This window comes from Sander lucioperca, chromosome 13, assembly GCF_008315115.2.
Source record: "Sander lucioperca isolate FBNREF2018 chromosome 13, SLUC_FBN_1.2, whole genome shotgun sequence".
Classification (NCBI taxonomy): Eukaryota; Metazoa; Chordata; class Actinopteri; order Perciformes; family Percidae; genus Sander; species Sander lucioperca.
This window is the reverse complement of record NC_050185.1, coordinates 31,601,857-31,629,840: the sequence shown is the minus strand read 5'-3', so window position 1 is coordinate 31,629,840 and position 27,984 is coordinate 31,601,857. Positions and strand designations below refer to the sequence as shown.

General features: G+C 39.0%; 1 protein-coding gene across 5 annotated transcripts in view; it reads right to left on the bottom strand.

Moving 5' to 3' along the window:
* The window catches only part of cadm1a (cell adhesion molecule 1a), a 421,246-nt gene that overhangs the window by 99,846 nt on the left and 293,416 nt on the right, over window positions 1-27,984 (bottom strand). For 4 of the 5 annotated variants that reach the window (XM_031308125.2, XM_031308127.2, XM_031308129.2 and 1 more), the window contains exons 2-3: window positions 25,756-25,773; window positions 2,822-2,968 (exon numbers count right to left, since the gene is read on the bottom strand). In XM_031308125.2, the coding sequence (XP_031163985.1) occupies window positions 2,822-2,968; window positions 25,756-25,773 (165 nt within the window). The remainder of the gene's footprint in view (window positions 1-2,821; window positions 2,969-25,755; window positions 25,774-27,984) is intronic. The other variant, XM_031308126.2, reaches the window with a different exon arrangement.

Here is a 27,984-nt window from a genome sequence, read left to right as displayed (position 1 = left end):
CTGGTAAATGCTACACTATGTTCACCAGCTCGGCGTTGTTAACGTCTGTTGAGTGTTTTGTGACAATGTGAGCTGTCTCATGTTAGCGTGGCAATAGCACTGCATTGACTCCTATGGTTGACTAGTGAACATGTATCATGCCGTAGTTGCAATGAAATACATTGACAGTGAACATGTACACATATAAACTTTAGCTTGTTATTAGCAAAGACATTTTATTCAAAACCATATTTGCTAGTGCTGATTACTTGTATATTACCTTTTTTTTTGGAGACCGGGTAGGGATACTATACAGGCTGCTAAGAGCTAATTGTACACTACTGTAAAAAGTCATTAATGAATCACAGGTTCTTGAACTTTGTATTTTGAACTTACAACATAATACTTCTGTCATATAGTTACAGAGGTCAATAATATGTTAAAATCAACACTCTACACTTGGGGGCTTAAAAAAACATAATTAAAGAAACCAAAACCTGGCAAGACAGAGAACAGAACAGAGTATGTCCAGCTGAATTCAGCTAATTAGAGCTGTGACATGATAATTTGACAGGATAAGAATAAACATAACAGGTCATTAAATGTTTAGGGATATTAGCTGCTTTTATTAAAGCAGACATGCTGAAAGAGAAACATGTCTGGTAGATCGTATTAACCTCATTCTGTATTAATCCTGCTGCAGACATGTGGGTCAAACTTAATGCAGCTCCCTGGCTGTACAAGTAATGTAAGATAATATTAATCAATGTTTTACAGCTTTACTGCTGGCTCCATTCACATGATTTGGTTAAACTACACATTTTATGATAGTTGTCTTAATTTATCAGCTATGTCTTCAAACTGCAGCTTGACCACATTTATACTGATTGTAAATGATATGTCAAATGTCTGTCTAAATTTATGACTGCCTGCAAAATGAATCAGTGAAACTGACATAAATAAATACCTCACTGGGATTCATGTCCATGTCATCTAATCACATCAAACTGCTTCAGACTATAATTAAACACATTCAATATCAATCACATAAAGACACAGCAGAGCTGAATGATTTCTCTCTTGCAGCAGACTACCAGCTAGCATACTTTCTTCTCTGACAGCCTCATAATAACCCCTTAGATGATCTATGATAGACACGGTTTTCCTAAACAGCTACAACTGTACTTTATATCAAGCACATGAAGGCAATCTGGAATGTTTAGTGAAAGTATAATCTAATCTAGGCCTACTTTACTGAAAATTTTAGGTTTTGTTCTGTCTTCTAAGACTGCAATTGTGTAATACTTTTGCCATATATGTTAATATGTACTCTGCAAGTTGTCATGTTGTTTCAGAAATGTTACAAAGACGAATTATGTCCTTATACTATACTAAGATTATATATTTATGTCTGTGTGTACAGTCATCCTGATAGCATGACGTTAGTTCAAAATGAAACAATCTACTGAATTTTTATTATGAAGATTCGTTGCGAAAGCTTTCATAGTTCTAATGCTGCATTCATGAACAAATGAGAAAACCTCTTGTTATTACGACTTGGGAGTGTTCAGACATTATTTCAAGATGATTAGCTAGGCCTGTAGTTACACCAGCTGGCTAATTAAGCTTTAACTGCCTACATTTTCAATTACGTTAATTATATTATGTAGTGGAACAAACCAACCTGTGTTCTGAACATAGACAGTGGACATAGCTTCCGGGTCTGTAAGGTAAAGCCAATACGGAAGTGCCTTAAGCCTGCATTTTTTCTAATGGCCAGCAGGGGGCAACTGCACTGGTTGTAAAAAGAAGTCCGATTGTAAAGATATCTATGAGAAAATGACCCTACTTCTGACTTGATTTATTACCTCAGTAAACATTATGATAATGAGTGTATGGTCTCAATCACTCATTTTAAATCTTCTTCAATACAGCATGATTTAATATTATGAATTCTGGTCTCATTTATTTGTAAATTGACAATAGAGCAGGAAATGCTTTAAGGCATGGCTACCCTGTGATTAAAAAGTCGCTACCATGGCGACCTGTCAATCAGGATAGGGGCTAAGCAATGTGTATCAATGGCACTGTGTACATTTAAATAGCTGTGAACGTGTTTTTGGGTGTTGTCCATGTTTTTATCTTAAGAATCCCAACTAATATAAAAGTTAATGTGAATTACGGAAGCACCTTCTCGTCTAAATATGGTCACTTCTGACTCTAAAAAAAAACAAGATGGCGATGGCCAAAATGCCCAACTCAAGGCTTCAAAACGGTAGTCCACAAACCAATGGGTGCACTGTAAACGTTTGATGTAAATTTTCAGCTAAAATCTCACAGTGTCTTAATGTTTTAATGTTACACAGGATCATACTGTAAATGCCAATGCATTCGGGGATAAAATAATATTACAGCACTATCTGCGACTATTACAGATTACAGGTATTTACTGTTAATACCAATGCGTCTTGGAAAAATAAAGTAAATGGCGGGAATTACACTGCAGCCAGTATATTACAGTAAAATACCTTAACATTTAAAAACAATATGCATACTGTAAATAAACAGTAGTTTACTGGCGAAGCTGCTGCCAGTATATTACTGTAAATTTACAGTGAACAGTTTTACAGTGTGGCTACGTCCACTTCTTTTATACAGTCTATGGTTCTGAACAAACAAACTGACTACAAATCAAAAAATACATATTAAACAAGTCCAAATAAAAACAGCATAACAACAGTAGTCCCATCAGCCTGTTAAGTTCATGGTGGCATCTCCTTTTGTTCCACAGTAGACTCTCAAACATACAGTAACGTAACTTATAACGTTGGATGATACTCACGTCTCATGTCTCTGAAGTAAATTGTCTGTCTGTTGGGGTTGAGCAACTGGATAACGGAGTCGTCATTGTTCTTCACCCGACAGCTGATGATCGCCATCTCGCCCTCCACCACCGACACATTGTCTGTTACCAGGTTCTGACTCACCACTGGACGGGACAAAGACAAGGTGTTGGTGAATGCAAAAAAAAAGCAAGGGAAACATAAGTCAAACAACAAGCCTTTTTTCTCCTCTGACTGATGACTGAGCACAACATTAACAAATCAAGAACAACACATAAGGTAGAACATCTAACTCAACAGGGAAGGATATCGTCAAAGAATATCAATGGCTGTTGATAGGACAGTGTTTCTCAATCTGTTGGTCGGGGCCCCCCGAGGGGTCGCAACATAAATGTGAGAAATCACAAGACGATTAACTTATTTACGTTTTCATATACTTCTCTACTCATTGCTTTTTTTCTAGTGAATAACATGATCATTTTAACTGTTCTGACCATTAAAAATCATTAAAATAAAAATGGGGGAAATGCGATAATAAGCTGCAGACATATGTAACTGTAGATCACAAGCACTGCAGACAATGCTCAGGACACTTTGCAGAAAAATTAGTAAAGTCAATAAATTCAAAACCTCTTTGAATGTTGTGCCCTCTAATTCTCCTATCTTTAGTAATTGTGTTGGTGTAATATAACATTAAATGAGTGGCAGCATGCAGCCGGTGGCAGACCAAAACTGTTTAATGCATGTCCATGGGAATAAACAGAACTGAGTGCCCGGAGAAACTCAACAAGCCTGTGGGCTGGGAAAAATTGGTCACGGCCACCATCGGTCATCAGCTGCAACTTAGATTGCTACACTTCCTTGTTTCACAAACATTATCTCTGCCTGAAAAAGAAAAATTGATCATTTCTAGCTGTGAGCTACTTTGATTTGAAAAACTACAGTAATAACATCTCAGACTTTTTTGGGGGGGTTGCATCCATTGTTGCAGTTGATGGTGATGCTTTGATTTATTTTAAATGTTCGCTACAAAACCAACACCTGGCAGCTTGCCAGTGGAGGCTGCTAGCTATGTCGGTCCCCAGCGCAAAATTTGTACACACACACACACACACACACACACACACACACACACACACACACACACACACACACACAGACACAGACACACACACACACACACACACACTAAAAGTAGACTCAAACCGAGCATCTGCTTATGCTTTTTTCATGTCCTCCAGATGTCCAAAGAGTTAGAAATGTAAGCATGCTTGTTATCGATGTTATCAAACTTCAATCAACAAATTTGTCCCGGGCATCCCACGTATGTCAGAACAGGGAATCTTCCACCTGATACTTTGTAAAATCTGAGGCACTGAAAACCATTTCATTTTCTCTCAGTAGACGGTAAATTCAGTCTCTGCTGCCCAATGCTGCTTCTGATTATAGTTATAGTTTGGAAAATGATTACATTGCACAAGCTTCCCACCTTATAAATAAAGACAGCTAGTAAACTGACTATAAACAGGTGGTTCAATATGAGGCTGCAACTTACTAATGGGGTTGCAGGTTCTTGTAAATTACTTTTATAATCATTGAATTCATTTTCATTTCATTTTAAGATGCAGGGTTACATAAATGAAGTGCAGACTGCTAATGTTCTAGAATACATCAGGTCACATAAAGAGGCTACTGTTGCCAAGCTTGCAATTGAGGTTCAGAAAAAAAAACATATGGATAAAGACTTTGTAATTGCCCCTTACACTTTCCTCCTACATAGTTACGAAAATAGCACCACAAATAACATCTTCTAAGAGAGGCTAAAAGGACCGAGTTAGGGGCGGAGAGGGGGGTGAGAAGCGAAAGAAAACTAAAATAACGCAGGAAACATCAACTGCTGATTTGCATGCCTCAGTTGTCAAGCACCTCTAAATATCCCTGCCATTTAGGAGACAAGGAGGATGAGGAGGGAAGAGAGAAATTGCATCCTCTGATGCTGACAGATAAGGATAGACAGCTTAACAAACGAGATTCAAATGAGCATCCCTTGGTGGCCCAAACACAGCCCTAAGTAAATGAACCTCGCCGTCTTTAATATTCAAGACAGAACCTCATTTTTCAAACGTGTGCAGAGGTGGGCGGCGGGGTGGGCATCTGGTTATGATAATACGCTAACACACTGCAGAATGCATTTCAAGGCATCCACTGAAGGTTACAAGGCAGCAGCAGGGTGCTGCAAGGTGTCTGCTAAGTTGTATTTTAAGCCAGTGGAGGTAGTACGAAGGACTTTAAACAGCGGCCACCTTGTCAGCTGCCTAATTGTTCCTGTTGTGATAAATAAACAACTCTGACACACTGGAAGATGGTGCGGGGAGGCGTGGGGCTTTACTCTAATTAATGGCCACCAACAAGCATGTGCGTTGGCCACCAAGGACACTGTCAAAGATGCTACAGAAAAAGCACTTTTGACATCGTGGAGGGCGAATGCTGCTTGAAGCTGCAACATGAAGCTTTTCAAAAAGTATTTTTGGCATTAAAGTCTTGAGGGGGAGGTGTGCCACTTAAAAAAACAAAGGGAAAAAACAAGGGCCAAAGCTTGTAAATAGAACAGTTTATTATAGGACAACCTTTCATTGTAATATATGTTGTCTATTGAATATGACCATACCAGTGGTTTTATGTTTTAGTCCATTTAATCATATACTGTTAACAGCAGAGCTAACATTTTTGTAAGTATGCTGCTGTATTTTAGAATAGCGTTTTTATATTCCTGTTAAAGGCACGCATCCACGGGCTTCAGTTCCTTTTAATGTGTTATTTAAATGAACTAGTATATTATTGAAACTTGCAAATGTGATCCATCACAGTGAACATCGAGGTGATTTACTTTTCTGGATTACATAACTTCTGTATTTGCTTATAATTTTTTGTTTTTTAAATCTCATCTGCACAACTTGCTTCTTTTCTTCTGTTATTGTGTTTCTGCTGCTTTGTTTTGTTTTGCATATAAATAAAAAAACCTCTTGTTAAGCTGGGTTGTGACTAAACGTAATGGCATTGGAGTAAAGGAGTGGTTAAAGAAAGAGGACAAACAATTCTCATTTAAAAGTACCCTGTTGAGTTTCTACGGAAAGGGATTAGGGCCACATATGAAAACATTTATTTGAGTTCTGAGTTTAAAGTCAGAATTATGACTTTTTTCTCAGAATTCTGAGAAAATGTGGCCCTAATCCTCTTCTGTACATAAGTTTCTGACCACTAACGGCACTATGGACAAATGTATTGATCAAAGGTCTCATTCACCAAATGTTCTTAAAGGTCCTATGATATGCTGCTTTTTGGATGCTTTTATATAGGCCTTAGTGGTCCCCTAATACTGTATCTGAAGTCTCTTTTATATAGACCTTAGTGGTCCCCTAATACTGTATCTGAAGTCTCTTTCCCGAAATTCAGCCTTGGTGCAGAATTACAGCCACTAGAGCCAGTCCCACAATGAGCTATCTTTAGGATGTGCCATTTCTGTGTCTGTAGCTTTAAATGCTATTGAGGAGGAGAGAGGGGGGCAAGGTGGAGAGTCGGGGTGTGGCCTTGACCAACTGCCATGCTTTGCTCATTTTCAAGCCATGATGTCTCTCTCTTTCTCATGGGTGGGCCAAATTCTCTGGGCAGCTGTGGGCGGCGGGCAAAGCAGAGAAAGGGGAGGTAACCTTTCCCCTTATGACGTCATAAAGGGAAGATTCCAGATTGGCCCATCTGAGCTTTCATTTCCTCAAAGGCAGAGCAGGATACCCAGGGCTTGGTTTACACCTATCGCCATTTATAGCCACTGGGGGACCATAGGCAGGCTTGGAGAACTCATATTAATGTTAAAAAAACCTCATAAAGTGAAATTTTAATGCCATGGGACCTTTAAGAACAAATGTGTTCTTAAACTCCACTTATGCAGTTTTCACGAAGATTCTGGCATTCACCAATGTTTTCTTATTTTTTCTTAGGAACAGAATCTACGCACGCTCAAGAGCACTTTTACGCACAATTTAGAGCTGACATACCGTTTTCGTCCGTTCTAATTTAAAATGCAACATTTCTCTCCATTTTGTAACTAATTATTTTCATTAATTTACACATAATTATACAGTTGTTTGTTGTAATAAATACACACTACTGCTCATTTGTAAAGCACTTTGAATTGCCATTGTGTATGAATTGTGCTAGGCCACATCAATTATGTTAACGGAGAACCATGTCATCCAGTAATAAGTGATTGATCACGCTATTTATACGCCAAGAGTATCTTCTATGTTTTGAAATAAAAACAATTCCCTCAGATTTCAGATCAAAACATTTCTTTTTTACTTCATCGATTCTGCGCCCTTCTCCGGATACAGCGTTCACTGCATGAGTAACTGCATTCCATGCATCGGTTTTATTTGCTGCTTCCACTGGTGACGCTACTAAATATGATGTCTCGTTTTTTGTTAACTTCTTGCAGCAGTACCTCCACTTCAGAATTAACTAACGTTTTTCTTTCTTTTGGAGTCGAGGCCTCCACCGTCTTTGCCACGTCTTTTGGACATTTCTCTAAGTGTGCACACGACACGGCCCTGCCATCTCATGCCCTTTTATGGGAATTAACAGGGCGTTTAACTATGCTAAATAGCAGCAACGGGCACAAGCTTTCAATTTACGAAAACATTGGGATTCATCATTCTAAGAACACATCTGGAAACAATTCGGCTGTTTAAGAACACGTCATGAATCAGACGTAGACTTTTCTTAGGCACTTTCTTAAGAACATATTTAAGAGAAAACTTAAGAAGATATTGGGATTCATCATTCTAAGAACACATCTGGAAACAATTCTGCTGTTTAAGAACATGTCATGAATCAGACATAGACTTTTCTTAGGCACTTTCTTAAGAACATATTTAAGAGAAAACTTAAGATATTGGTGAATAAGGCCCCTTGTTTTGTTTTAATCTCATCTTCTGCTAGCATGTGCACCAGGACAAACAGTAGGTTTTGCTGAGAATTAAGTAAAGTACAGAGGGTACCTTCAATGATTTGACATAACGTTACTGACATGTTCTTCACATAGCAAACTGCCACAACCATGATCATATACACTAAATATATTTTTCTATTCAGAATGAGGTCAAAATATTTCCTTGTGATCACAGAATAAATACTTCATGTCCTCTCCGTCCCTTTGTAAAATACAAAGTGAAGCTCTGTGTTGATTTTTAAATGCAAATGGATGCACTCACTTTGTGCTTCTTCAATACCTGTGAGGTCTTTTTTCATGACACAACTCTTTGAGACATGTGACAAGTGTTGGAGCATCAAGTTTAGATACCGAGGGGCAGGAGGACAGGACTAACAATACACTCCCTTCAAACAAAACACTGACATTGAAGCTTTCAGTGAGACATGCTTAGTATTAGATGACAGTCCTGCACATCAGTTAGAGAACAGTAGAGACACTCACATTTACTGAAATAGACATTATGATAATGACCCATCAGACATGGCGGGAGGAATATATAATTGCTAGTCTGAGGAGCTGCCCTTAATGCATTTCCTCCAAATGTTTAAATCTATCATTTAATTTGCCTTTTGCCATCACAAATGAGCTTGTGCATTCACACACAAATACAAAGACACCATCACCATCCATTTGTCCACTGGACGGATGAAGAGGCCAACAGTTGCACAGAAACAGTTGAGAAAAGTAGAATATACAATATATGTGTGTCTATCAATGCCAAAAAGTCAGAGGCTGAGTCAGAGACTCAGCTGCTGGAAAATATTATTTTAAAAATATATTTATGATTATAGGATAGCCTAATTGCTGGAGAGTTATTGTTCACTGATGATGACAAAACACGCTACTTTAAATTTCTGTTTTCCAAAGCTATACCTGACTTTCTAGATCCAAAAGCTACTAGCTTTCATTCATTTAAGAACAACATGAGTAAATATGAAGCAACATTTAGTCTGTTCTATTTTTTGTCACAGTTACATGATTATCGCTCAGTTATACAGCTGCTTCCAGGGACTTTTTAAAACTGTTGAAATACGCTAGCTGTGTAACCGCTCCCTAATTCACTCACTCACTATTCCCTATATAGTGTTTATTAAATAGTGAACTATATAGGGAGCGACCACACGAGATTTCGGACACTCACTGAAAACACATCGTTGCGTGACTTGCGTCAGTAGATGCGCAGGTTATTTGCGTGATGGAGGCGGGCGCGACCAACATCATGTAAACTAACCCAAACAAAAATACTTCCTATACGTCCCTGAAACAAACCGAGCACCCAGGAGGAGAGTCAAAAGTTGTATATATGTTGCATGTTACATTTCCACTGTTTAGAAACGAAAGCCCGCTCCATTTTTTCTTTTCAGTTTCTGCTTCTTCTTCTCCTCCGGAGACACACGGCCGCGTTGCATTGTGGTATACGGGAGTGAAATGTAGGATACATCTTATGAACACTCAAATTAGCAGTGCATTGTGGGTATGTTATAGTGGTCTATATAGTGAATGAAATTTACCGCGGAGAATTCGAACACCACTACAAAATAGCGAACACACTATATAGTGCACTATATCCGTGATAGTGAACGGTTTCAAACACAGCTACTGTAGCTGCTTTCATGGATTCTATGATAAGTTTGTTTTTAAGTGACTGAACATGAAAACACTCTTTTCATAATATCCATGTTTGCTTACTCATTGTCTGTCCGGTATCGTCGCTAATGCTTCGACGCTACAAGTGTTACGTGATATAATGTTTATTGTTTATTCTTAAACATAGGCTTATATAAAATTTGCTGGATTTATAGTGGTATATGTAGATTTACAAGAGCATAAGGTAAATAATGCAGTTTAATGCTATAGGCCTTTAAAGGCATCTCATACTTTTGACAAATACAAATAGATAAGGTTAAATGGTCAAATTCTATCTTTTAAGTCTTAGGCTTAAGACAGAGTCTTAGGCAGAGTTCTGTACCTCTGGTGTTTCCAACTTTTTTCAACGGCGTGTAACATATTTGGCCCATGGCACTTAAAAGGGGGCTAGATTTTAGCCCTTGGCCATCCATGTCAAAAAGTCGAGGCAGCCAATCCTAGATTAAAGTTGTCAGACAATGACACTCCACACTGCACTGCACAAAGCTAGCCTGGGGCCCGAATTCACCAAGGCTGCAATGGAAAGAAAAAACGCCATGTTCCATTTGCCTGGACTAACAGCTGCATGTTTCCATTTGATTCAATAAGGAAGGCATCCTAAGTCAGTCACATAGAGACCACCGTGACAGTGAGAAAGATTTTCATCAGGAAATCAAACCCCCTGTCAGACTGACATTAATTTTATTTGTAGATTTTATTTTGTAAATTGCAAATATTTTTTACAAAGGATGGAAGGATAAAAGGCTTGCTAAAAATATTAGCTATTAATCTGGGCATCAGACTGTCAATTTTTTTTTTTTTCCCACCCCAGCTCTCCCTGTGGTGTTATTAGTTGTAATAGCACTAGTATTACAAGTTCTACTGTTAGACATGCATTTATTCATACCCTGTCTCCATCAGAAACATGATGCAACATACAGGAATATTGCATAGTAAATTGATGTACTTAACATTTGCGAGCCATTCTGCTCCCTGCACTGCTTGTGATCACCACAACCAATTCAGAGATATTCATTTCCATCTGACATTTTGAGGAACATGTGTATCTGGGTGCATGCTTATTAAACAGACAATCATTTTCTCCTTTCTGTTGGTGTAGCTCCTGCTGATGGAATAACACATCTTTGTGTTCTGGGCCAGAGCGTTTATGTGTGTCTAGGTGTGTGTGTGAGACTGAACATAAGAGTGACTGTGTTTATGTCCTGCCAATGTCTGATTGCAGTAAGTCCTGTCTGATTGCATGTTTTCACATATGTATGCAGCTGATATGTAATAATGCAGCTGATATGTAATAATGCCGTACTTACACATTGCAAAAAAATAGGTCTAAGAGGGCAAGAAACACGAGCGGTTGGGGGATCAGGTAATTTAACAAAAGCCCAGGTTCGTCAAACTTATTTGGGAGAAAAAACAAAGGGCGAGTTTTACATGAACACTCAAACATCCATCACGATTTATAGACCGACTTCGTGGTTTAACTTTGATCCACCGTGCTTGCCGTGGTTGCATTGCCATGTCACACTTTCAATCCTTTGATGTGTTAAAAGGCAACAACAAAGAGGACATCTATGACCTTGCTTTTTAAAATGTATTTGATGCATACGATGACTGGAGCCCGTCATTTTAACCACGATCTCTGAGAACAGAACAACCCTTCAACCAAGCCACTTGCCATGTGAATGCTGTGTTAGAACGGCCGACTGACAGCCAGAGGCAGCTGAGAAAAGGTCAAGATTCTTGTATGGCCTGACCACTTCACACAGTGGAATCCGTCTTGGTGAGGATTTGAAGGAGGCAGTTCAGATAATCTGTGTGTAGACTGCTTTGAGGGAAGCTCAAAGAGATGACATACAGAGTTTGGTGAAGATGATCCCATTGGTCAGTTTAGTGATCAGACTCCATAGTAAGGCTCTGATTATGTCTCAGTCTTCTTATAATACATCCACGGTCATAGTGTCTCTTATTAAATAACACAGCAGCAGCAAGGCATGCTGTATAAAGGCAACCTAGCTGGGCTATTATCAAGATACATCTGTATGTCATTTTTAAAAGAAACGTACCATGTGTGGTGACAGACCATAATCGATTATTGCCTAATGATGTTACTTGCTGATTTTCCGGTTGCTGCTTTTTTTGTTTTTGCCTTTTGTCTGTTGTCTGCTCTGTTCAGACTCCACAACATTCAGGAAGTGTCTTTTTTTAAGAGCAGATACAATAAAAAGGGGAGCTATATATATATATATATATATATATATATATATATATATATATATATATCTGACTGCTTGAATTTGTCGATGAAAACCGCATATAGCAATGTATAATAACATTGAGGAGGTGACTTATTGTGATGCATCGAGCTATCGAATCGTTGACAGGACAATCGTAATTGAATCGAATCGTGACACCAGTGACGATTCACACCCCTAATGTGTTATGCGTTGCTATAAAAATGAAAAAGATCCAGTCATTGTCTGAAGAGAAGTCATTGCAGCCTACCACACCTTTGTGTGTGCCCGAGGTGTCACATTATATATAAGTGAAGGAATCAACACAGCATTTTATCTGTTTGCCATCACATTTTACAGCTTTGACCTGTTTAAGATGTATACGTTCTGTTCAGTACAGAGCTGCTCACAAATTTGTATTGTTCTATTATTGATGTTTTGTGTACCTATTAATGCGTTTAGGAGTTTTATTGAGCAGTAAATGGTTTTATACAGCCCTTAGTGGGTGGCACATTACAATGCATCATGCAATGACTGTTGAGCATTTTGTCATTAACTGAAAATTAACAGCTGCAGTTTTTCAAATTCATAATCCTGAGTGGAGTAAATTAATCCTAACAACAATGGAGCCATTACAGAGGTGAAATAATATTTTCACATTGGCATGGCCTTGAAATGTTACAGGGTTTGTTGTATAGTGTTACATTATGTTTTGAATTATTTTTCAGAGCCCAGTTAAACATTTTGGAGTTTACTCAGTTGCAGAAATACCAATACACCATTACAACATTTTGTTAGAAAAAAAGATCTCTTTATCAAGAATTTTTTTTTAACTTATGAATACAATTATGTATTATGTACAATTATGAGGAGATATTTTCTTATGGTGGCAGCAGGGTGCTTCTGTTACCCTCTGACATGAAGGAATTGAGACTTTAAGGGAGCGAAATAGGAAATGACTTTTTGCCCGATTCCACTATAACTAATACTACATGTGAGGCACTTGTTTTGTTTTAATCTCATCTTCTGCTAGCATGTGCTCCAGGACAAACAGTAGGTTTTGCTGAGAAACAAGTACTGTACTGACATGTTATTTACATGTTCTTCACATAGCAAACTGTCACAACAATGATCATATAAATAGATTTGTCAATTCAAAATAAGGTCAAAATATTTCCTTGTGGTCCCAGAATAAATACTTCATGTCCTCTCCGTCCCTTTTGTGAAATACAAAGTGAAGCTCTGTGTTGATGTTTTTAAATGCAAATGGCTGCATTCACTGTGTGCTTCTTCAATACCTGTGAGGGCTATATAAGCCTTTTTCAAGAGGTTTTTAAATAACTATGAAGACATTTTTAACTTATGAATACAATTCTGGGTAACACTTTATAATAATGGTACATTAATTATCATGAATTCATGCATGAAAAAGCATGCATTCATTCATGTAGTACTTCATGAACTAGCAGTAATGTACAAGGAGTAATAGTATCTCATGCATGCCTTAATGCTGGAACAATATGTTAATTAATGCATCAATTAAGGTGTTTGAATCATCATGACTTCTGATCCAGGCTAAGTTACCGTATGCAACACTTGAAATGCAACGATGCATCTGTAATGTACTCTTTTACTGTAAATTAATGATTTTCTGTCCGAGCAAAACATTCATCGCAATTATATGACCTCCCTGTAAAGCTAACTCAGTATGCTACAGTGGGCAATACAGCACTGTAAAGAAAAGACCTTTATGACAGCAGGTGTGGTAAATACACTACCGCTTTTGTCCAAAGCGGCCGCTAGAATCTACACAAACTGAAAATTACATATAGACCCTTTAAATAAAATAACTTTGCATTATTGTAACGTACATCAATTAAAGGCATTGGCAATGATTACTAAATAGTTCCCACAGCTATATTCCAATAACCCCACCCCCACTACATATACACACAAATCAGGAAAAAAGTGCAAGTTTTACAAACATGTATTTCAAGCATTGCTGATTCATGGAAATAATTACAGTAGATTAAGGAAGCTGCAATGCCTGGAGTTAAAATATGTATGTCAGTTTAGTCCAGTGTTAGTATAATGTAAATGAGTCTTTGGGAAAATTAGGATAATTATATAGTCATTATTGATAAATATGCAACAGCTGTTCCAAAATTGATTTTAGAGTGTTGTTGCAAGCATGTAACTAAATGGATGTTCAGAGAAATTCAACACAGATTCCATAAGGTAACATCAAAACAAGAGTTTAAAAGCACCTAGCTAGCGTCCCCTAGGGGGTGAAATGTTCACTACAACTGACAATGCAAAACTCTTGGATGCAAACAACAGCTACTTGTTTGTACTGAGGGTGACACTAGGAAGGACCCTATGTTTAATGTTTAGCTATTTTTCTGGATCTGGAACAAGATGTCCCTTTTCTTAATCTTTCATACAAAGCTCTGATTGATGGCTCATGTCCCACATCTTTCAAAGAGAAAAACACTGGACTCACTTGAATCGCGGAAAAAATTGGAGATGTGGGTGGTGATTCAGAGGTCTGGAACCAGGTTAAGGTTCATCACCTTGGGAACATCAATGTGCTCCGTACATTTCATGACAAACTGCCATTTTGATTTTGAAAGGAGAAATTGTATTGTTATAGTGACACTAGATGAAAGGTAGCGAAAGGTATTGTATCGAAGTTAGAAATTCCAGTATTGTGAAAACACTACAGCAGGCACAGGGCAACATTAGGATACATTGGAGTCATTTCTGGCTATACCTGACTAATGTAAGTCACATTTTCACTCTAGTTTGTTCTCCAGCGCATAAGGAAATATCTCTCTTTAGCTGCTAATTGCTAACATTGTGTGCCATACAGAAGGGGCAGGTAGTATACAGTATGTCAGGTTTAATAGTCTTTTCACTGATGACGACGACAACAACAACAACAACAACAACAACAACAACAACAACAACAACAACAACAACAACAACAACAACAGACTGTTACAGCTGGAAACAAAGTTTTTGAGAGCAATTTTTGCAGGCTGGATAACTAAAGCATTGAGCTAAAACACGCCTAAAACTGCCATTGAGCTGAGGGGAGCAGCAGTTGATATAATAATATATATATATTCATTAGTGCAGCTGTAAGTGTTTCTGAAAGTTAATCTCATTAGTCCAAAATAATCATATCGCTACAAACAGCATTAGCCCATATGAGCGTGATGAGTTCATGACATTCATGACTGCAGCCTCATCAAGCGGTTTCACTGTCAGGATGTGTAACATCCTCTACTCATCTCCTACGGGGTAGTTGCATAAACCAGGTGCATCACTTTACATATGATTTCCTACAAATTAACATCTAAAGCAGGCTTTCCCCCCTTCTCTTCCCCTATTCTGCCTCACTTTCTCCCGCCTTTTATGCCCCTCTTTGCTCAGGAGGAGACAGCGGGGAGGTATTCTGCCGGATTCAAATAAAGAAATCGAAGAAGTAAACAGAGAAGCGGCGAGGGAGGCAGAAAGGGTAAGAGGGAGGGATGGACGGATGGAATGCGGCTACTGGTTGGTGTCGCTAATGATGAGGAAAATGGAGGGTCATGTGGGAGCCATGGCTGGATGGAGAGAGGGGGAGTTGGTGTAGTATAGAGTCAAGATGACTTAAGTGGTGGGCGGATGCTTTGTGTATGTGTGCATCATCCTGCTGTGTTCTCTCTCTACCTGCTCAAGTCACGTGCGCTGACATGTGTTTATAATTACACAGTGGCCGTACATGCCTTTACTTGTGTGGGTCAAACCAGTTTATCCGTGAGTGAGAGTGTCTGTGTGTGTGTGTGTGTGTGTGTGTGTGTGTGTGTGTGTGTGTGTGTGTGTGTGTGTGTGTGAAACTCAGTGTGTATGCGCATGTAGGAGTGAAGGGGGCGGCAGCCAAGTGATTAATGCGTCAGAGAAGCAGCTGGGGTCTGGGCTCACTCATTTGGAAATATCTTTCAGGGAAGAAAGACAGAGCAGGAGAGTGTTGGGAAGGGGGAGGCGGAGGTGCTTCTATATCCCCTGCCTGATAAACAAAAGTGAGCGGAGAGCCTTTACCGGGGTCGAATAGTGCAGCGAAGGAGAGAGAGAGAATTAAAGAATAGGGGAGGGAGGTAGAAGGCACTGCAGCATCTGTCTGCCCTCCACCATATCAAGATTAATTAGTGTCTCCTTTAAGCATCAATGTGTCCAATTCCTGAATATAAAGCAATACAAAAACAAAGACTGGGGCATGTTTAAAGGATGATTCCCATTGATTATAACTTGGATGTTATTTTGTAGCTTTGGCCATTTTTCCCAATCAATTGTTGATTACAATTATTGTGCTCACAAAAGTGAATGCTGTCATTTTTCTGGTAAGCACAGTCACTATAGTGATAACATATGTTATATATCATTTTTGATTTAGTTAAGTTGCAACCTGTTTTATCTATGCAAGTGTTGTATTTGTCTTAAGGCTACATTCACAGTAATGAAGAAGGCTGCCTGTACCACAATTCAAATGGAGACTGTCCTTACCCGAAAAATGACCCCAGAAGTCGCTTGTTCAAGCAGCGCACATTTACGATTATATTGGCAGTGCCCTCTAGTGGCGGTAGTAATTATGAAGGGAGCAAAGTGATTGTGATTGGTTTAAAGAAATGCCAATAAACCAGAGCGCGTTTTTCTCCTATCCCGGAATGCTGTGTGCAGTAGCCAGACCGCTTCGCAGCGTGTGGATGGTCTGGCAAAGCGAGACTAGTAGTAAGGTGACAAATTATAAGAGCGCCAAATTCCGTGTAGGTGGACGCAGGTTTGGGTGGGGGATAGGTCAAACCAACAGGACTTTTTACTCAGGAGACTGGGGTTTGTGTCCTGTTGGAAAATAAAAGTTAAGTTATTATACCGGACGAAAATTACGTAACAGATGTACTGATTTGAACCAAAACCACAAGCTTGTATTGTTGCCTATGCCTAAACCTAACCAAGTAGTTTTTGTGCCTGAACCTAATCAAACTTTGACCGCTTCACAACCTTAATGTGTTTAAAACCGCGACTGTCAGGTTTAGATATGAGGACAGAAATTGCTCCTGTGGGTCGTATTTCCTGCCACCGCTAGGGGCACTAAATTATGACATGTTCCTATCATTCGAATCGTATCAGAGGGAGGAGTATGATCAATGACTTCTTACAGTATGGTTTGGAGGACCTGTTGGAGATCAAATTACTGCTTTTACCTTCAGATTATAAAATAATACAGTTTGTCTGATTGAATTAGTCAATTCTTCGGACAGACAGTGGATTTCAGCAAGATCATTTAGCTTAACAGCCAGATTATAAAATCTGAAAGGAGTCCAAACACTTTATTACTTTATTAGAAATGGGGCTGGAGTATCACAGATAGCAACTAAACAAGCTGTGCAAGTCTGGCTCTAACTTATAGAACTGGAATAAAGTAATGTACATGCAAGATATTTTCACAGTAGCATGTGCAGCATTTTCTTCTTTGACCCGTGAGCACAATGTTTATTGGAGGATGCTCAAACTGTAGAAAAATCACAGGTGCAGGTGGGAAACATCTTGTACGGCTACTGACTCAAGCATTTTAAATGTGTAAGCAAGTCGTGTGGATATTATGTTGAGTCAGGCAGCTGCAGAACAGCGTGAGAAAGCAGAAAAGGGGATATCTCGCCATCATCTCCTGACACACGCAGGGCAAAGCAGGCTTACTCCTCAGGGGCCACGACAAGTGACAAACAACTGATGACGAAGGTGTCTGTCTAAGAAAGAGCTCGAAGAATGCACAGCAATGCAATCTGTCAAACAAACAGCACCCGCTATTAATCTGTGTGAAGCAAAAATATGACTAATAGGCTATGTGATTACCCAAAGATACAACTGAATTCATAAACAAATCACACAGTGAGTTAAATAATTCAGATGGATTGAAAAAATTAAAAAGTTGAATTATTTTTCTTACCTTTCAGTCAATTGAAAATGAACTAAAATTGATTAATTGTATTTTCACATTCATCTTTATTTGCTATTAAACACTATTTATATTGTTAACACTTACCCTCCCTTTTTTACCTTGTTAGCAGCTTGGATACGTGTTTAACAAAGTTTAGTGCAGATACATGGAAGTTATATTGATGCTTTTATCATTACCTTGATACAGTAGATAGACACTGAGTTTACTAGTTGGATTAACACTTTGTTGTCTGTTTGAAGGCACCCTCTTGGAGATATAAATGGAATTTGACTCTGTGAGTTGATGAGGAGTGCCCAAATGCACTATTATCTAACATCTGTGAGGTTAGACAATCTAATTGGGGGGGGGGGGGCACCCTTTTGTAGCCTGACTGTGCCATAAAATCCACACCAGACTGGAGATGTCAGCAGTGTTTCAGCACTAATGAAGCACTGATCCGAAGCTTGTAGCAGGCCGACAAACTGGCTTCACCAATCTGACTAATATTAGAAAAATTATTTTCAAGTAGACTCCATGCCCAGAATTTGGGACACAGCCATAATGTAGTAGTGGTACAGTGTATATCGTAGGAAGAGAGGAGGGATTTTGAGACTGGGTTTAGTCAACAGTCCACAGACATTTTTCATTCTGTCTACTCTCTTTTGTAGCTCCTGTATAAAACACATGTTTCTGTGGTTTGAAGTTCTGTTCCACTCCCACATTTATTTTCTTTTCTTACAGTACTTTTCATCTAACAAAGTGCACTGCAGCCTCTCTCTTTTCTGATCCGCTCCCCTACAGCTGTATTTTGGATACTGCTAATGCTGTACTGCACATTTCCTGCTGCTGCTGCTACAAATTAAAAGCTTTTCACTGGCAAAGCACATAAAGGCTTATTGGTGAAGAAACTGCATCAAAATGATGTGATATTTGTTACTCAAATATGTTCTACGTAACATGATAGAAGTATTATTTGGTGCTTTTCTGCCAGTGGATCAGTTTGAAGGAATGGTAAAAGAAGAAGCAAAATATATGAAGAGCTACAGGCAACAGATGCTTTCTGTAAACTAGCAGAAGGTGGTGGAGAGGAGATTGTGTGGCTCATGCTCTAGTGGTTTGGTGACACCTGGAAGCTGCTGACATTGTCCCAGATCCATTTCGTCTAATTTGTATCATTGGATTGTCTATACTGCCATTTTTTCTGTTGGTTATTCTGTACAAACAACATCTTTTACATGTCTGTCCATCCTGGGAGAGGGATCCCTCCTCAGTTGCTCTTCCTGAGGTTTCTTCCATTTTTTTTACCCATTATAGGGTTTTTTGGAGGGAGTTTTTCTTTATCTGAAGCAACAGGGGTGCCGTGTGCTGGACAGATTGTAAAGCCCCTTAAAGCAAATTTGTAGTATGTGATATTGGGCTATAAAAAATGACCTGTGTAGCAAACCTTCAGCTCATCCAGCCTGTCATTGGGAAACCCACTCATGCCTTGCATGCATCATGGCTCTGATTGCAGTTGCTGATGGCATGGCTCAGGGCAGGTTTCCCAACCATACAGAGAAGCAGCATTAGTGGCATGTGTTGTTTTTTGGGACGTTTTGGCAGCTGCGCTTAAAAATACAGTGGTTTACAGCCAAATAATACAGCACTATTCAGCATTGTGTTAGCAAGAAAGAACATGACAGTATCTTTGTGTATATAATGAACATGAAAATGAACATACTGTAACAAAGAGAAATGTAAGTAAGAAATAAGACACTGACGGTACCACAGTTGAGCAGTTGTTTGACATAATTCAGGACAGATTGGCAAGCAATGAACAATGAAAAATGACATTTGGCAATCTCAGGAGACAACTTTAATGACGGAGTGAAAAATGTCAGTGGGCTTGTTGCTCTTCTGCAAACATTTATTCTCAAAAACACCTATTTAGACACTGTTATGCGTGTTGACTAAACTCAGTGTTGGTTTACACTGCAAGCTGTAACTGAGAGTCACAGAGATTTTTGAACTTCATGTGGCATCAGTTATTGCTGGACTTGTTATATGATAATCAAAGGAGCTGTGGCATATATGTAGTACAACAAGTAAGAATACCGTCCAATGGAAGAGGCTTAGGGCTTTTATTTATAAAATGTCCACTTAGGAATTTACAATAAGGCCAGAGCTCTGGAACAGTGCTATAAAAATCTACCAGCATGGTCAATTAGAGCACTAAGACCGGATTCACCACTACAGTAAGATACTAAAACAGAGAGCTAAAAGAGGCTTAAAGGCTAAGAAGTTGACTTCTTTTGGAAATAGATTGAAATGTTCTTATGGCACTACTGGCATTTTTTCCACTTATCGTATGAAAGCAAAGTTCTTTGGACTCACTTGTAGACAGATATGACTGCATAAGATGGAAAGTTTTGCAGAGTACTGCTGCAAGTTGATTGGCTGTTGGAAAACTACATTGACTAAACTAGACTTGACTAAACTGTGTGAGAAAGTGAGAACTGCACACAGTTTTTTATTATGTTGTGATGATTTAATTAGGACAAATAATTGAATCATTATAAAATGACTGCATGCAACGCTCTGTTTACAAATTAGGTATTATTACGTTCGCTAATCAAAGAATGAATATTTTATACTACCCCATACTGTAAATATCAAGCTGAACTTCAAAAACTATGATTAAATACCCCATAACCTGATTTAATCTAAACATAATTAATAATTTTCCCCTTTCACTTGACACACACAAATCTGCACACTTTATCTTATTTACTTATTTTGTTATAAGCATTGCACATTGCACATTCTACTTACATGTACATTATACATTTAGTAGGCTCACAGCTGCTTGTGTCCACAGTTTCTCTAGTATCAATGATGAGGTCATGATTGTTTAATTAATTTCAAGTTTAATCACGAGCTTGTCTCATCAGGTGGTAATAGATCAGCATAACAGACATTTGTTTATCTTGAAATGTCAAAGATAGTGACTTTAAACATGCACTGTTATTATATCTTGTCGGCATTATGAAGATGGAAAGTGCTGAGAGATGGACTAATACGCTGTTTTGGTCCTTTAATGGGATTTGTTGACAATAAGAAAGAAGATGTAAACAACGCCAGCCTAATCTTTTAAGAATGACATTTATCAACAAACAAATACAAATCTACATTAAAACACTTGCCCTTTTACACCCTCATAATGCCCTACAACTTTGTCTCTGTAGTTTACTCCGAGCAGATGAAGCATGACCACGTAAAAGCTCTTTTACTGAACTCAGTGGGCATCCTCATTACTGACAAGAGCAGGGACCTCTCTGCTCCCTGTAAAATGTCATTTCGATCGTATTTTTTTTTATAGCATTTGGTTTCCTCGTCTTCTAGATTTTATAAATTGTCTTCACTCCCTTCCTCCTGTCATAATAAAGAGGCAGTGTTAGAATCTATAGTTGAAAGTTTAGATTGACACATTTTTGCTTTTCTAAATGAAATGTTTGACTTTGATCAGTTTTGTCTTTAGTAGTTAAAATTATAATGCTTTCTTAATCCTTATCCTATCGACTGGGCTACCCACAAACCCCATAAGTCAATAATTTGCTATGATGGATGTTTCTGACAGTAGTTTATTCTTGGGGTCAACAGCGACCCCAGTGGTCCTCCTATGTTAAAGGGGAACTACGCAGTTTGTTTTAGCTTAATTTACCTTAACTGAACAGCTTCGGAGTCATTGGAATAGTTATATGACTTTTTTCGAGTTGAATGGTGGTCGTCTCGCTCCCCCCTAGTGCCTGTGAGCGGAAAAACCACCCTTGCAACTATCGGCCGGCGAGCCGCCGGCCTCAGCGTTAGGAAGTATCGCGTGATATCAGGTCTTGCGATGTAATGAATTGCTTCACGGCACTGCACACATACGCCCATTCAGGAACCGGCTAACAAGGTAGCGATGGAGTTTTTCACACTATCGTCATGGCTGAGCCGGCTAAAAAGAAGCAGGAAGCTAGGAAAGCATTGTCGGAGGAACAGAGAAAGAGGAAACAGCAGACTGACCGAGCGAGGAGTCAGACACAAGTAAACATAGGAGCTGCCAAATATCTATTCCGAAGCTGTAGGGGGAGCTCTATAGAGAAACCTGTGAGCAAAAAGACCAGTCTCAAGACCACTTTTTGAAGGTCTCGGTCTCCTCTCGGTCTCGAATGAAGAGGACTCAGGATTTTATTTCAAGACCGGTCAAGACCACAACTTCTGGGATATCACTAAATTGCTTTATGTGATTTATGTGATTTATGTGTTAACATCATTACTGTGATTGGATGTAAAACTTCCTGCTTCAAATGCCACCAATAACTTGACTCATTTCTAGTTTGAAATGTGTTACTGTTTACCCCCGTTCCCCGCCCCCCCCCCTTAGCACGCACTCCCAAAGTAAATGTAGGTGAGAAGAAGCTCTGGCTGTCTGGGAGATGTCAGCCAAATCGTCAGTAATAACATTTCATTTATTATATTTTTTAAAGAGTTTATTTGCAAAACAACATCTAAAAGAAAATACACAGCAGTGTGTAAATTCTGCAATGTAACGCTAACCGGCACAGTTGGGACCACCTGCCACTGTACAAAAACTCTCCAGAAATCTCTCCACCTCCTCACCCAAAGGGATTTAGCGAATATTAGCTATACATATAGCTAGTTGTGTATATACTGTATGTTTCAGTTGTTTGATCTGGTCTTGGTCTTGACTCAGTCTCGCCCTGCCTTGGTCTTGGTCTTGTCTCGGTCTCAACCCCTCAAAGTCTTGGTCTTGTCTCGGTCTCGATACACTCTGGTCTTAGTAATGACTCTAACTCGGTTCGGGTGTTCTTGACTACAACACTGCTATCTTTTTCCCTACTTGAGAGGTTAAATAAGATTCAAAATCCATCCTGTTATTACCTGAATACATTTCAGAGTCAAAACAAGGTCTTATCTAATGAATGAGCTGCATCCTCAGCTTACAGTGTAGCTCTAAGCAGCTCGTGTATTGACAAATGTCAACTGCAATGTATTGGACTGGGGACTATTGACATTATAATAGCAAAGACATCCTGTGGTTGGGAAATGTTTCTTGGTGCAGTGAGAGATGACCTTGCTGAATACATATTCAGAGGAAACGCGGATAGAGCTTTAGTAGCTTGGGAAATTGAACCTGTGTTATAAAAAAAGAAAAGCATACAGGATGACAAGCAAACACTGCATTTGTGTGTGTGATTGATTTAGTGATTAATCTGGACTGTACTCTGTGTGTGTGTGTGTGTGTGTGTGTGTGTGTGTGTGTGTGTGTGTGTGTGTGTGTGTGTGTGTGTGTTTGTGTATGTGAATGCACACACATAAATGCATGAGTGTGTGTATGTGTATAAAGAGCCCCTCTCTGTGCACACATGGATAAGACTCCTTGTGTTTAACTGCTGCATCCCTCAGCCCACCACCCTCCTCCCATGTCTTCCATTCTATTGATTGGCATACAGAGCAAACACACCAGTCATCCACACAGGAGAAGAGAAGTCTTGTCTGTTGTTGCAGGTCAAGTAAGGAAGCACTGTGACCTTGAACTGTAAACAAGAAATTTTTTTGCTCACTCTGGTTTACTCCTGTACTTTGATTTTACACACTTTTATTCGATTTCATGTCATAGATGATAGAAGGTCTGGAGCTCATCACATGTGATGCAAGAGTGGCTTTGGCTACACATTCATAAAGTAAATACTGTACAGACCTTGGAAATATTTTGTTTTTTTTGTTTTTATCTTTCATTTTGTTACATGTGGTATCTATCGTGATGCATATATTCTTTAATATTTTCAGCTGTATGTATTGTACACTTAGAAAACAAACAAGGAGGACTCTTATTAAAAAATTAAAATAAATCAAGATGAACCAAAAGCTAATGCAATCCTAGGGTTGATTTGTATTCAGGCCAAAATAAGCTGTATTTATTTAGTTTTTTAATTGCCTCAGAATTAAGTTTAAATGAAGAATTTTGCAAGTGACTTTGCAGAAAAACAACTGCAAACATTAGCGTCTGCTGACTGGACTAAAAAAGGGCATCAATAATGAATCCATCTTTTGACATTTTCTAAATATTTCAAACATATTGTATTTAAAACCTTTAAAAAAGATTATGCTGCCAATATTGTGACATTTCTAGCCTTCTGAACTGCAATAGTTGGCAAATAGTCCAAAAGGGTAAGAGAGCCATATAGCTAACAGTAGGCCTACATACTCATTTGGCACATCTACTGTTACAGTCCAACATGATGGAATGCAACCGGAAGATATATCTAAAATGAACCTGAACACTGAGAAGACAGCTTATTAGAGTGTCCTAATTTGAACAAGTCAAATAGGTCTTTAGTCTCGACAGTTTAAGAAAAGATAAGACTGAGAAGATGAAACAATATTTTCTAATTATTTCACTACTGAGGATAGAAAGTGGGCACTGATTTGGTTTTCACATTAAAGTCAGATGAGATGATGATTGTCATTGGCAGTGCATGTTGGTGTGAGTTTCTGCTGCTGCTTTGTTGGCACTCAGCTGCAGAAACCACCACTGCTTGGTGGCAGCAGCATAGGTTCGTGACCGAGAACAGACCTGGGAAGGACTGGTCTCCGTCCAATCGGCCCCAGGGGACGATCTCTTACTGTTCAATTCTAATTCATGTACATATAAATAACTGTCGCTGGCACTGCTAATTGGATTAAAAGGCTTGGTAGGGGAGAGCAAGGGGAGAGGGGGAGTAAAGGCAGCTAGAGGGGCAGCATGACTTGATTTACAGCATACAATTGTGGTTTTTTTGTAAGCGTAGCTATTGAAGAACATTCTGACAAGGGAAACAATGTGTTTTTAAAATACAATTCTCATTTTTGTCATTCCAAATGTAATTCACCGTAAATTATAAAAAATGCAGCCATGGCATTTATTTACCTCCACTGCAAAAAGAAGCAGGCCTATAATGTGAAACAGGCTTGTATTAAGAGATGGGCCTTCATTACAAATTTTCACTGTAAGAAGTCTTCCTGTTTTCCTGAATTGCTCCTTTCCTCAGTGGTTCTTTTCAGTTTGTTTGGATCATTATTAAGCTACTGTTAAAGATATATTTTGCTGGTTTAAATTCAGCTCTGTGTCATGGCAGTGTGTGCAGATAAACTGTGTTCATCTGCACACAGTGCTTCCCTCCATGGCTGCATCACAGATAAAATTCTTCAGATCACTGAGTTTAGTCTTAGTACTATCTCAGAGATCTTCAACAGGGGGTCCAGGACCTCTAGGGGATCCTCAGAGTCACTGCAGGGGGGGCTAATTATTTATGTTATTATTCATGTCTTAACATGAATCCAACATATTAGCAAATATAAATCCCCACTGATGATAGGCTTACTTACTGGCTTACTACTAAGGTAATCACTAAAATAGCCATCCACAGATACAGTTCATCCCAAAGGATCCACATGTATGTTTATCATTAAAACATAATTTATAAAATCATGCCAAAAATTATTATTTTAATAGCTTAGTATTATATGCACTAAAAATGTAAGTATAAAGGCTTTGGACTGCCCTACACTACATTGCAGGCCCTGTTTAATATGCAACTTCATTTTATACAATATTAGTAGTAGTCCCTGCTCTGTCTCTCTTTCAGTTAAGGGGTCCTTGGCTTAAACAATGTTGAAGACCCTGCTCTCTCTAATTAACTGCAGTGTACATTAGGATGCTACAGCTAGCGCTATTTAGACCATTGGTAAGCAACTGAAGATGTCAGCAGCAATGAAAGCAACATGAGATTTGGAAAATGTGTGGAGAATGCAAGAGAGGCAGATAGAAATCTAAAGGTGTGAGAGAATGAGAAACACTGAAATGGGGGGAGATTGTGGATCGATCGTATGCAAAACACAGCACTAGGTGCTGAGAGAATACATGTTTTGATACGAGACAGAAGCTGGAAAGCTGTTACATGGTGAGATGTGGTAAGGAGAAGGAAAGGAGACATGAGGAAGGCTTACCTGGTTCCTGTGCAGCTCCTGTGTTGGAGGACGAGGATAGGTAGGAAGGGTAGCAGGGAGGGAAAAAAACAGAAAGGGAGATTAGCATTCAAAGCCCCATCTTAATTTAATTGCCCCCATTTGCCAGTGCATAGAGGTTTGTAAAGTACAGGAGCAGCCAGGTAAGGATGCAAAGAAAAATCATGCATGCTGGTCCTCTCTGCCAAATGCAACCTTACACGTGTAAGGTTTTAACTTCAAAGGCAAATTAATTTGGCTAGAAATGGGCTTTGATCAACATTTTTTGGAGGTAATATCCAAATGTTGTTGACTGAATACTCAGAAGATGATATCTTGTATAAATGTCTTTCGGCTAGTCCCATGCCACACATCTACTGAATCACAAATATCCTCGGAAATATTTGTCAGAAACCGCATTTAGACAGTGATACACCAAAACTCTTAACTGTAGCACAAAATAATGACGACATTGCTATTGCCTTTCATGCATCTATGGAATGAAAGAGGAAACGAATCAGCTCAGGTTAATAAATGTATGAGAAATGACACCATAGGCAACAGCGTGAGGTTGCCACACAACCAGCATGGAAGTCACTGCTCCGAGCCAAGAGACAGTCGAGCAAATAACCCCCCATACAACCACAACTTTCCGCTTTTATAATTGGGTTTTTGTATGGAATAAACAAAGCGAATGAAAACGTATTTTAGACACCTAAACAAAGGACCACCAAAAAGTCAATATCAGTTTAAGTGTATGCTTTATTTAGAATATGTTCACCAATTTACATTGCCGTCAGACAGTCCGTTCCTTTGGCAATGCATTTTCTCAAACATAGAACTTCCCTATTCCTACGCAGAAGAGCAACTGTGCAGCGCACTGCAATATGCCGCAGATAAGCTGTTTGGGTCAGACTCTCTGCAGTTTATGGAATAAACAAATACAAGAAAATGAAAGTGAGTGATTATGACAGCGATGACGAAATGCTGTTCACTGTGGTGAGAATAGGATGCCTTTCTGAGCCAGAGTACACAGAAGAAGGTAAAGCGAGGAAAATATTGTAAATATAGTGTACACTTAAACTGTTATGGATTTTTTTAGGTGGATATAATGTTTTTCTGTGTGGCCCAGGCCTGTCCATACAGTAGCAGTACAATACTCAGCTTCTGTGCCTGGATAAGTACCTCATACAAGCCCACTTCAAAATATCCAAACTATCCCTTTAAACAGTCAGCTTAAGAGGTGCTTGTACTGTAGGTGGATTTCCTTTGGACAGAGCCATGCTAGCAGTTTCTGTTTGCTTCCAGTCTTTATGCTAAGCTAAGCAATCTCTTTTATCCAACCCATCATAAAAATAACAACAAAACACACACTTTTAAATAAATAAGCAAAAACTGGCTAAAGCAGGCTCAACTGGGACACAGTGTTTCCCCCACTGTATTGCAAGCCCGTAAGACGTTTTTTAAACTACAGTTACAGCTCTGTTGGAAACTTAATCGTAGTCATATTTTCAAATCTCAATTAGCTCATATAGCTTTTTTAAATCATTAATTTTGCGATTCCGTCCATTATTTGGTATCACTGAAACTATTGGGCTCTACATTAATGCTGCCATCTGTCTGGGACTGGCCCCAGCCGGGCCCTCGTCATAAAAAGACACTTGCCACCGGGCCAACTTTTTTGGGGGAAACCCTGGGGACGTTTGTATAAAAGCCAACATTGCAGGGAAATAGCAGCGTTGGCCCTCAATATACAGTCTGGCATCCATTTAGGCCCCCATCGTTGAAGAACATTTTTCAGCCAAGTAAGCATCAGGATTCCAGCTACGAGGCGGCTTTTGATTAGAAAACCTATTTCCTCTTCAACTTTTGCCAAATTTCAATCATGGGGATATTCTAATTACCATTATCCAGAGCAAGAGGCAGAGATTGAGTGGGTGTGTGTAAGTGAGGCAGACGAGGAGTAAAAGGGAGGCAGTCTTTGCTTGTAAGCTGGCAAAATTGCAGGGAAAATGCAGCGTGACGATCAAGTGAACAAAGGGTAGAATTCCAGGTCTTTTACATCCTGTTACACAGCCCCGTTTGTGATGAAGATGTATCCTGTTGAATTGCTGATCATTTGCTTGGACATGGATGTCTGCAAGCTAAAAGGCCTCAGTATGCTCCAAACAGAGGTTGTACAATGTGCTGACCAAGTCAGAAATATAAATTACCTTTACATTTACAAGCTGC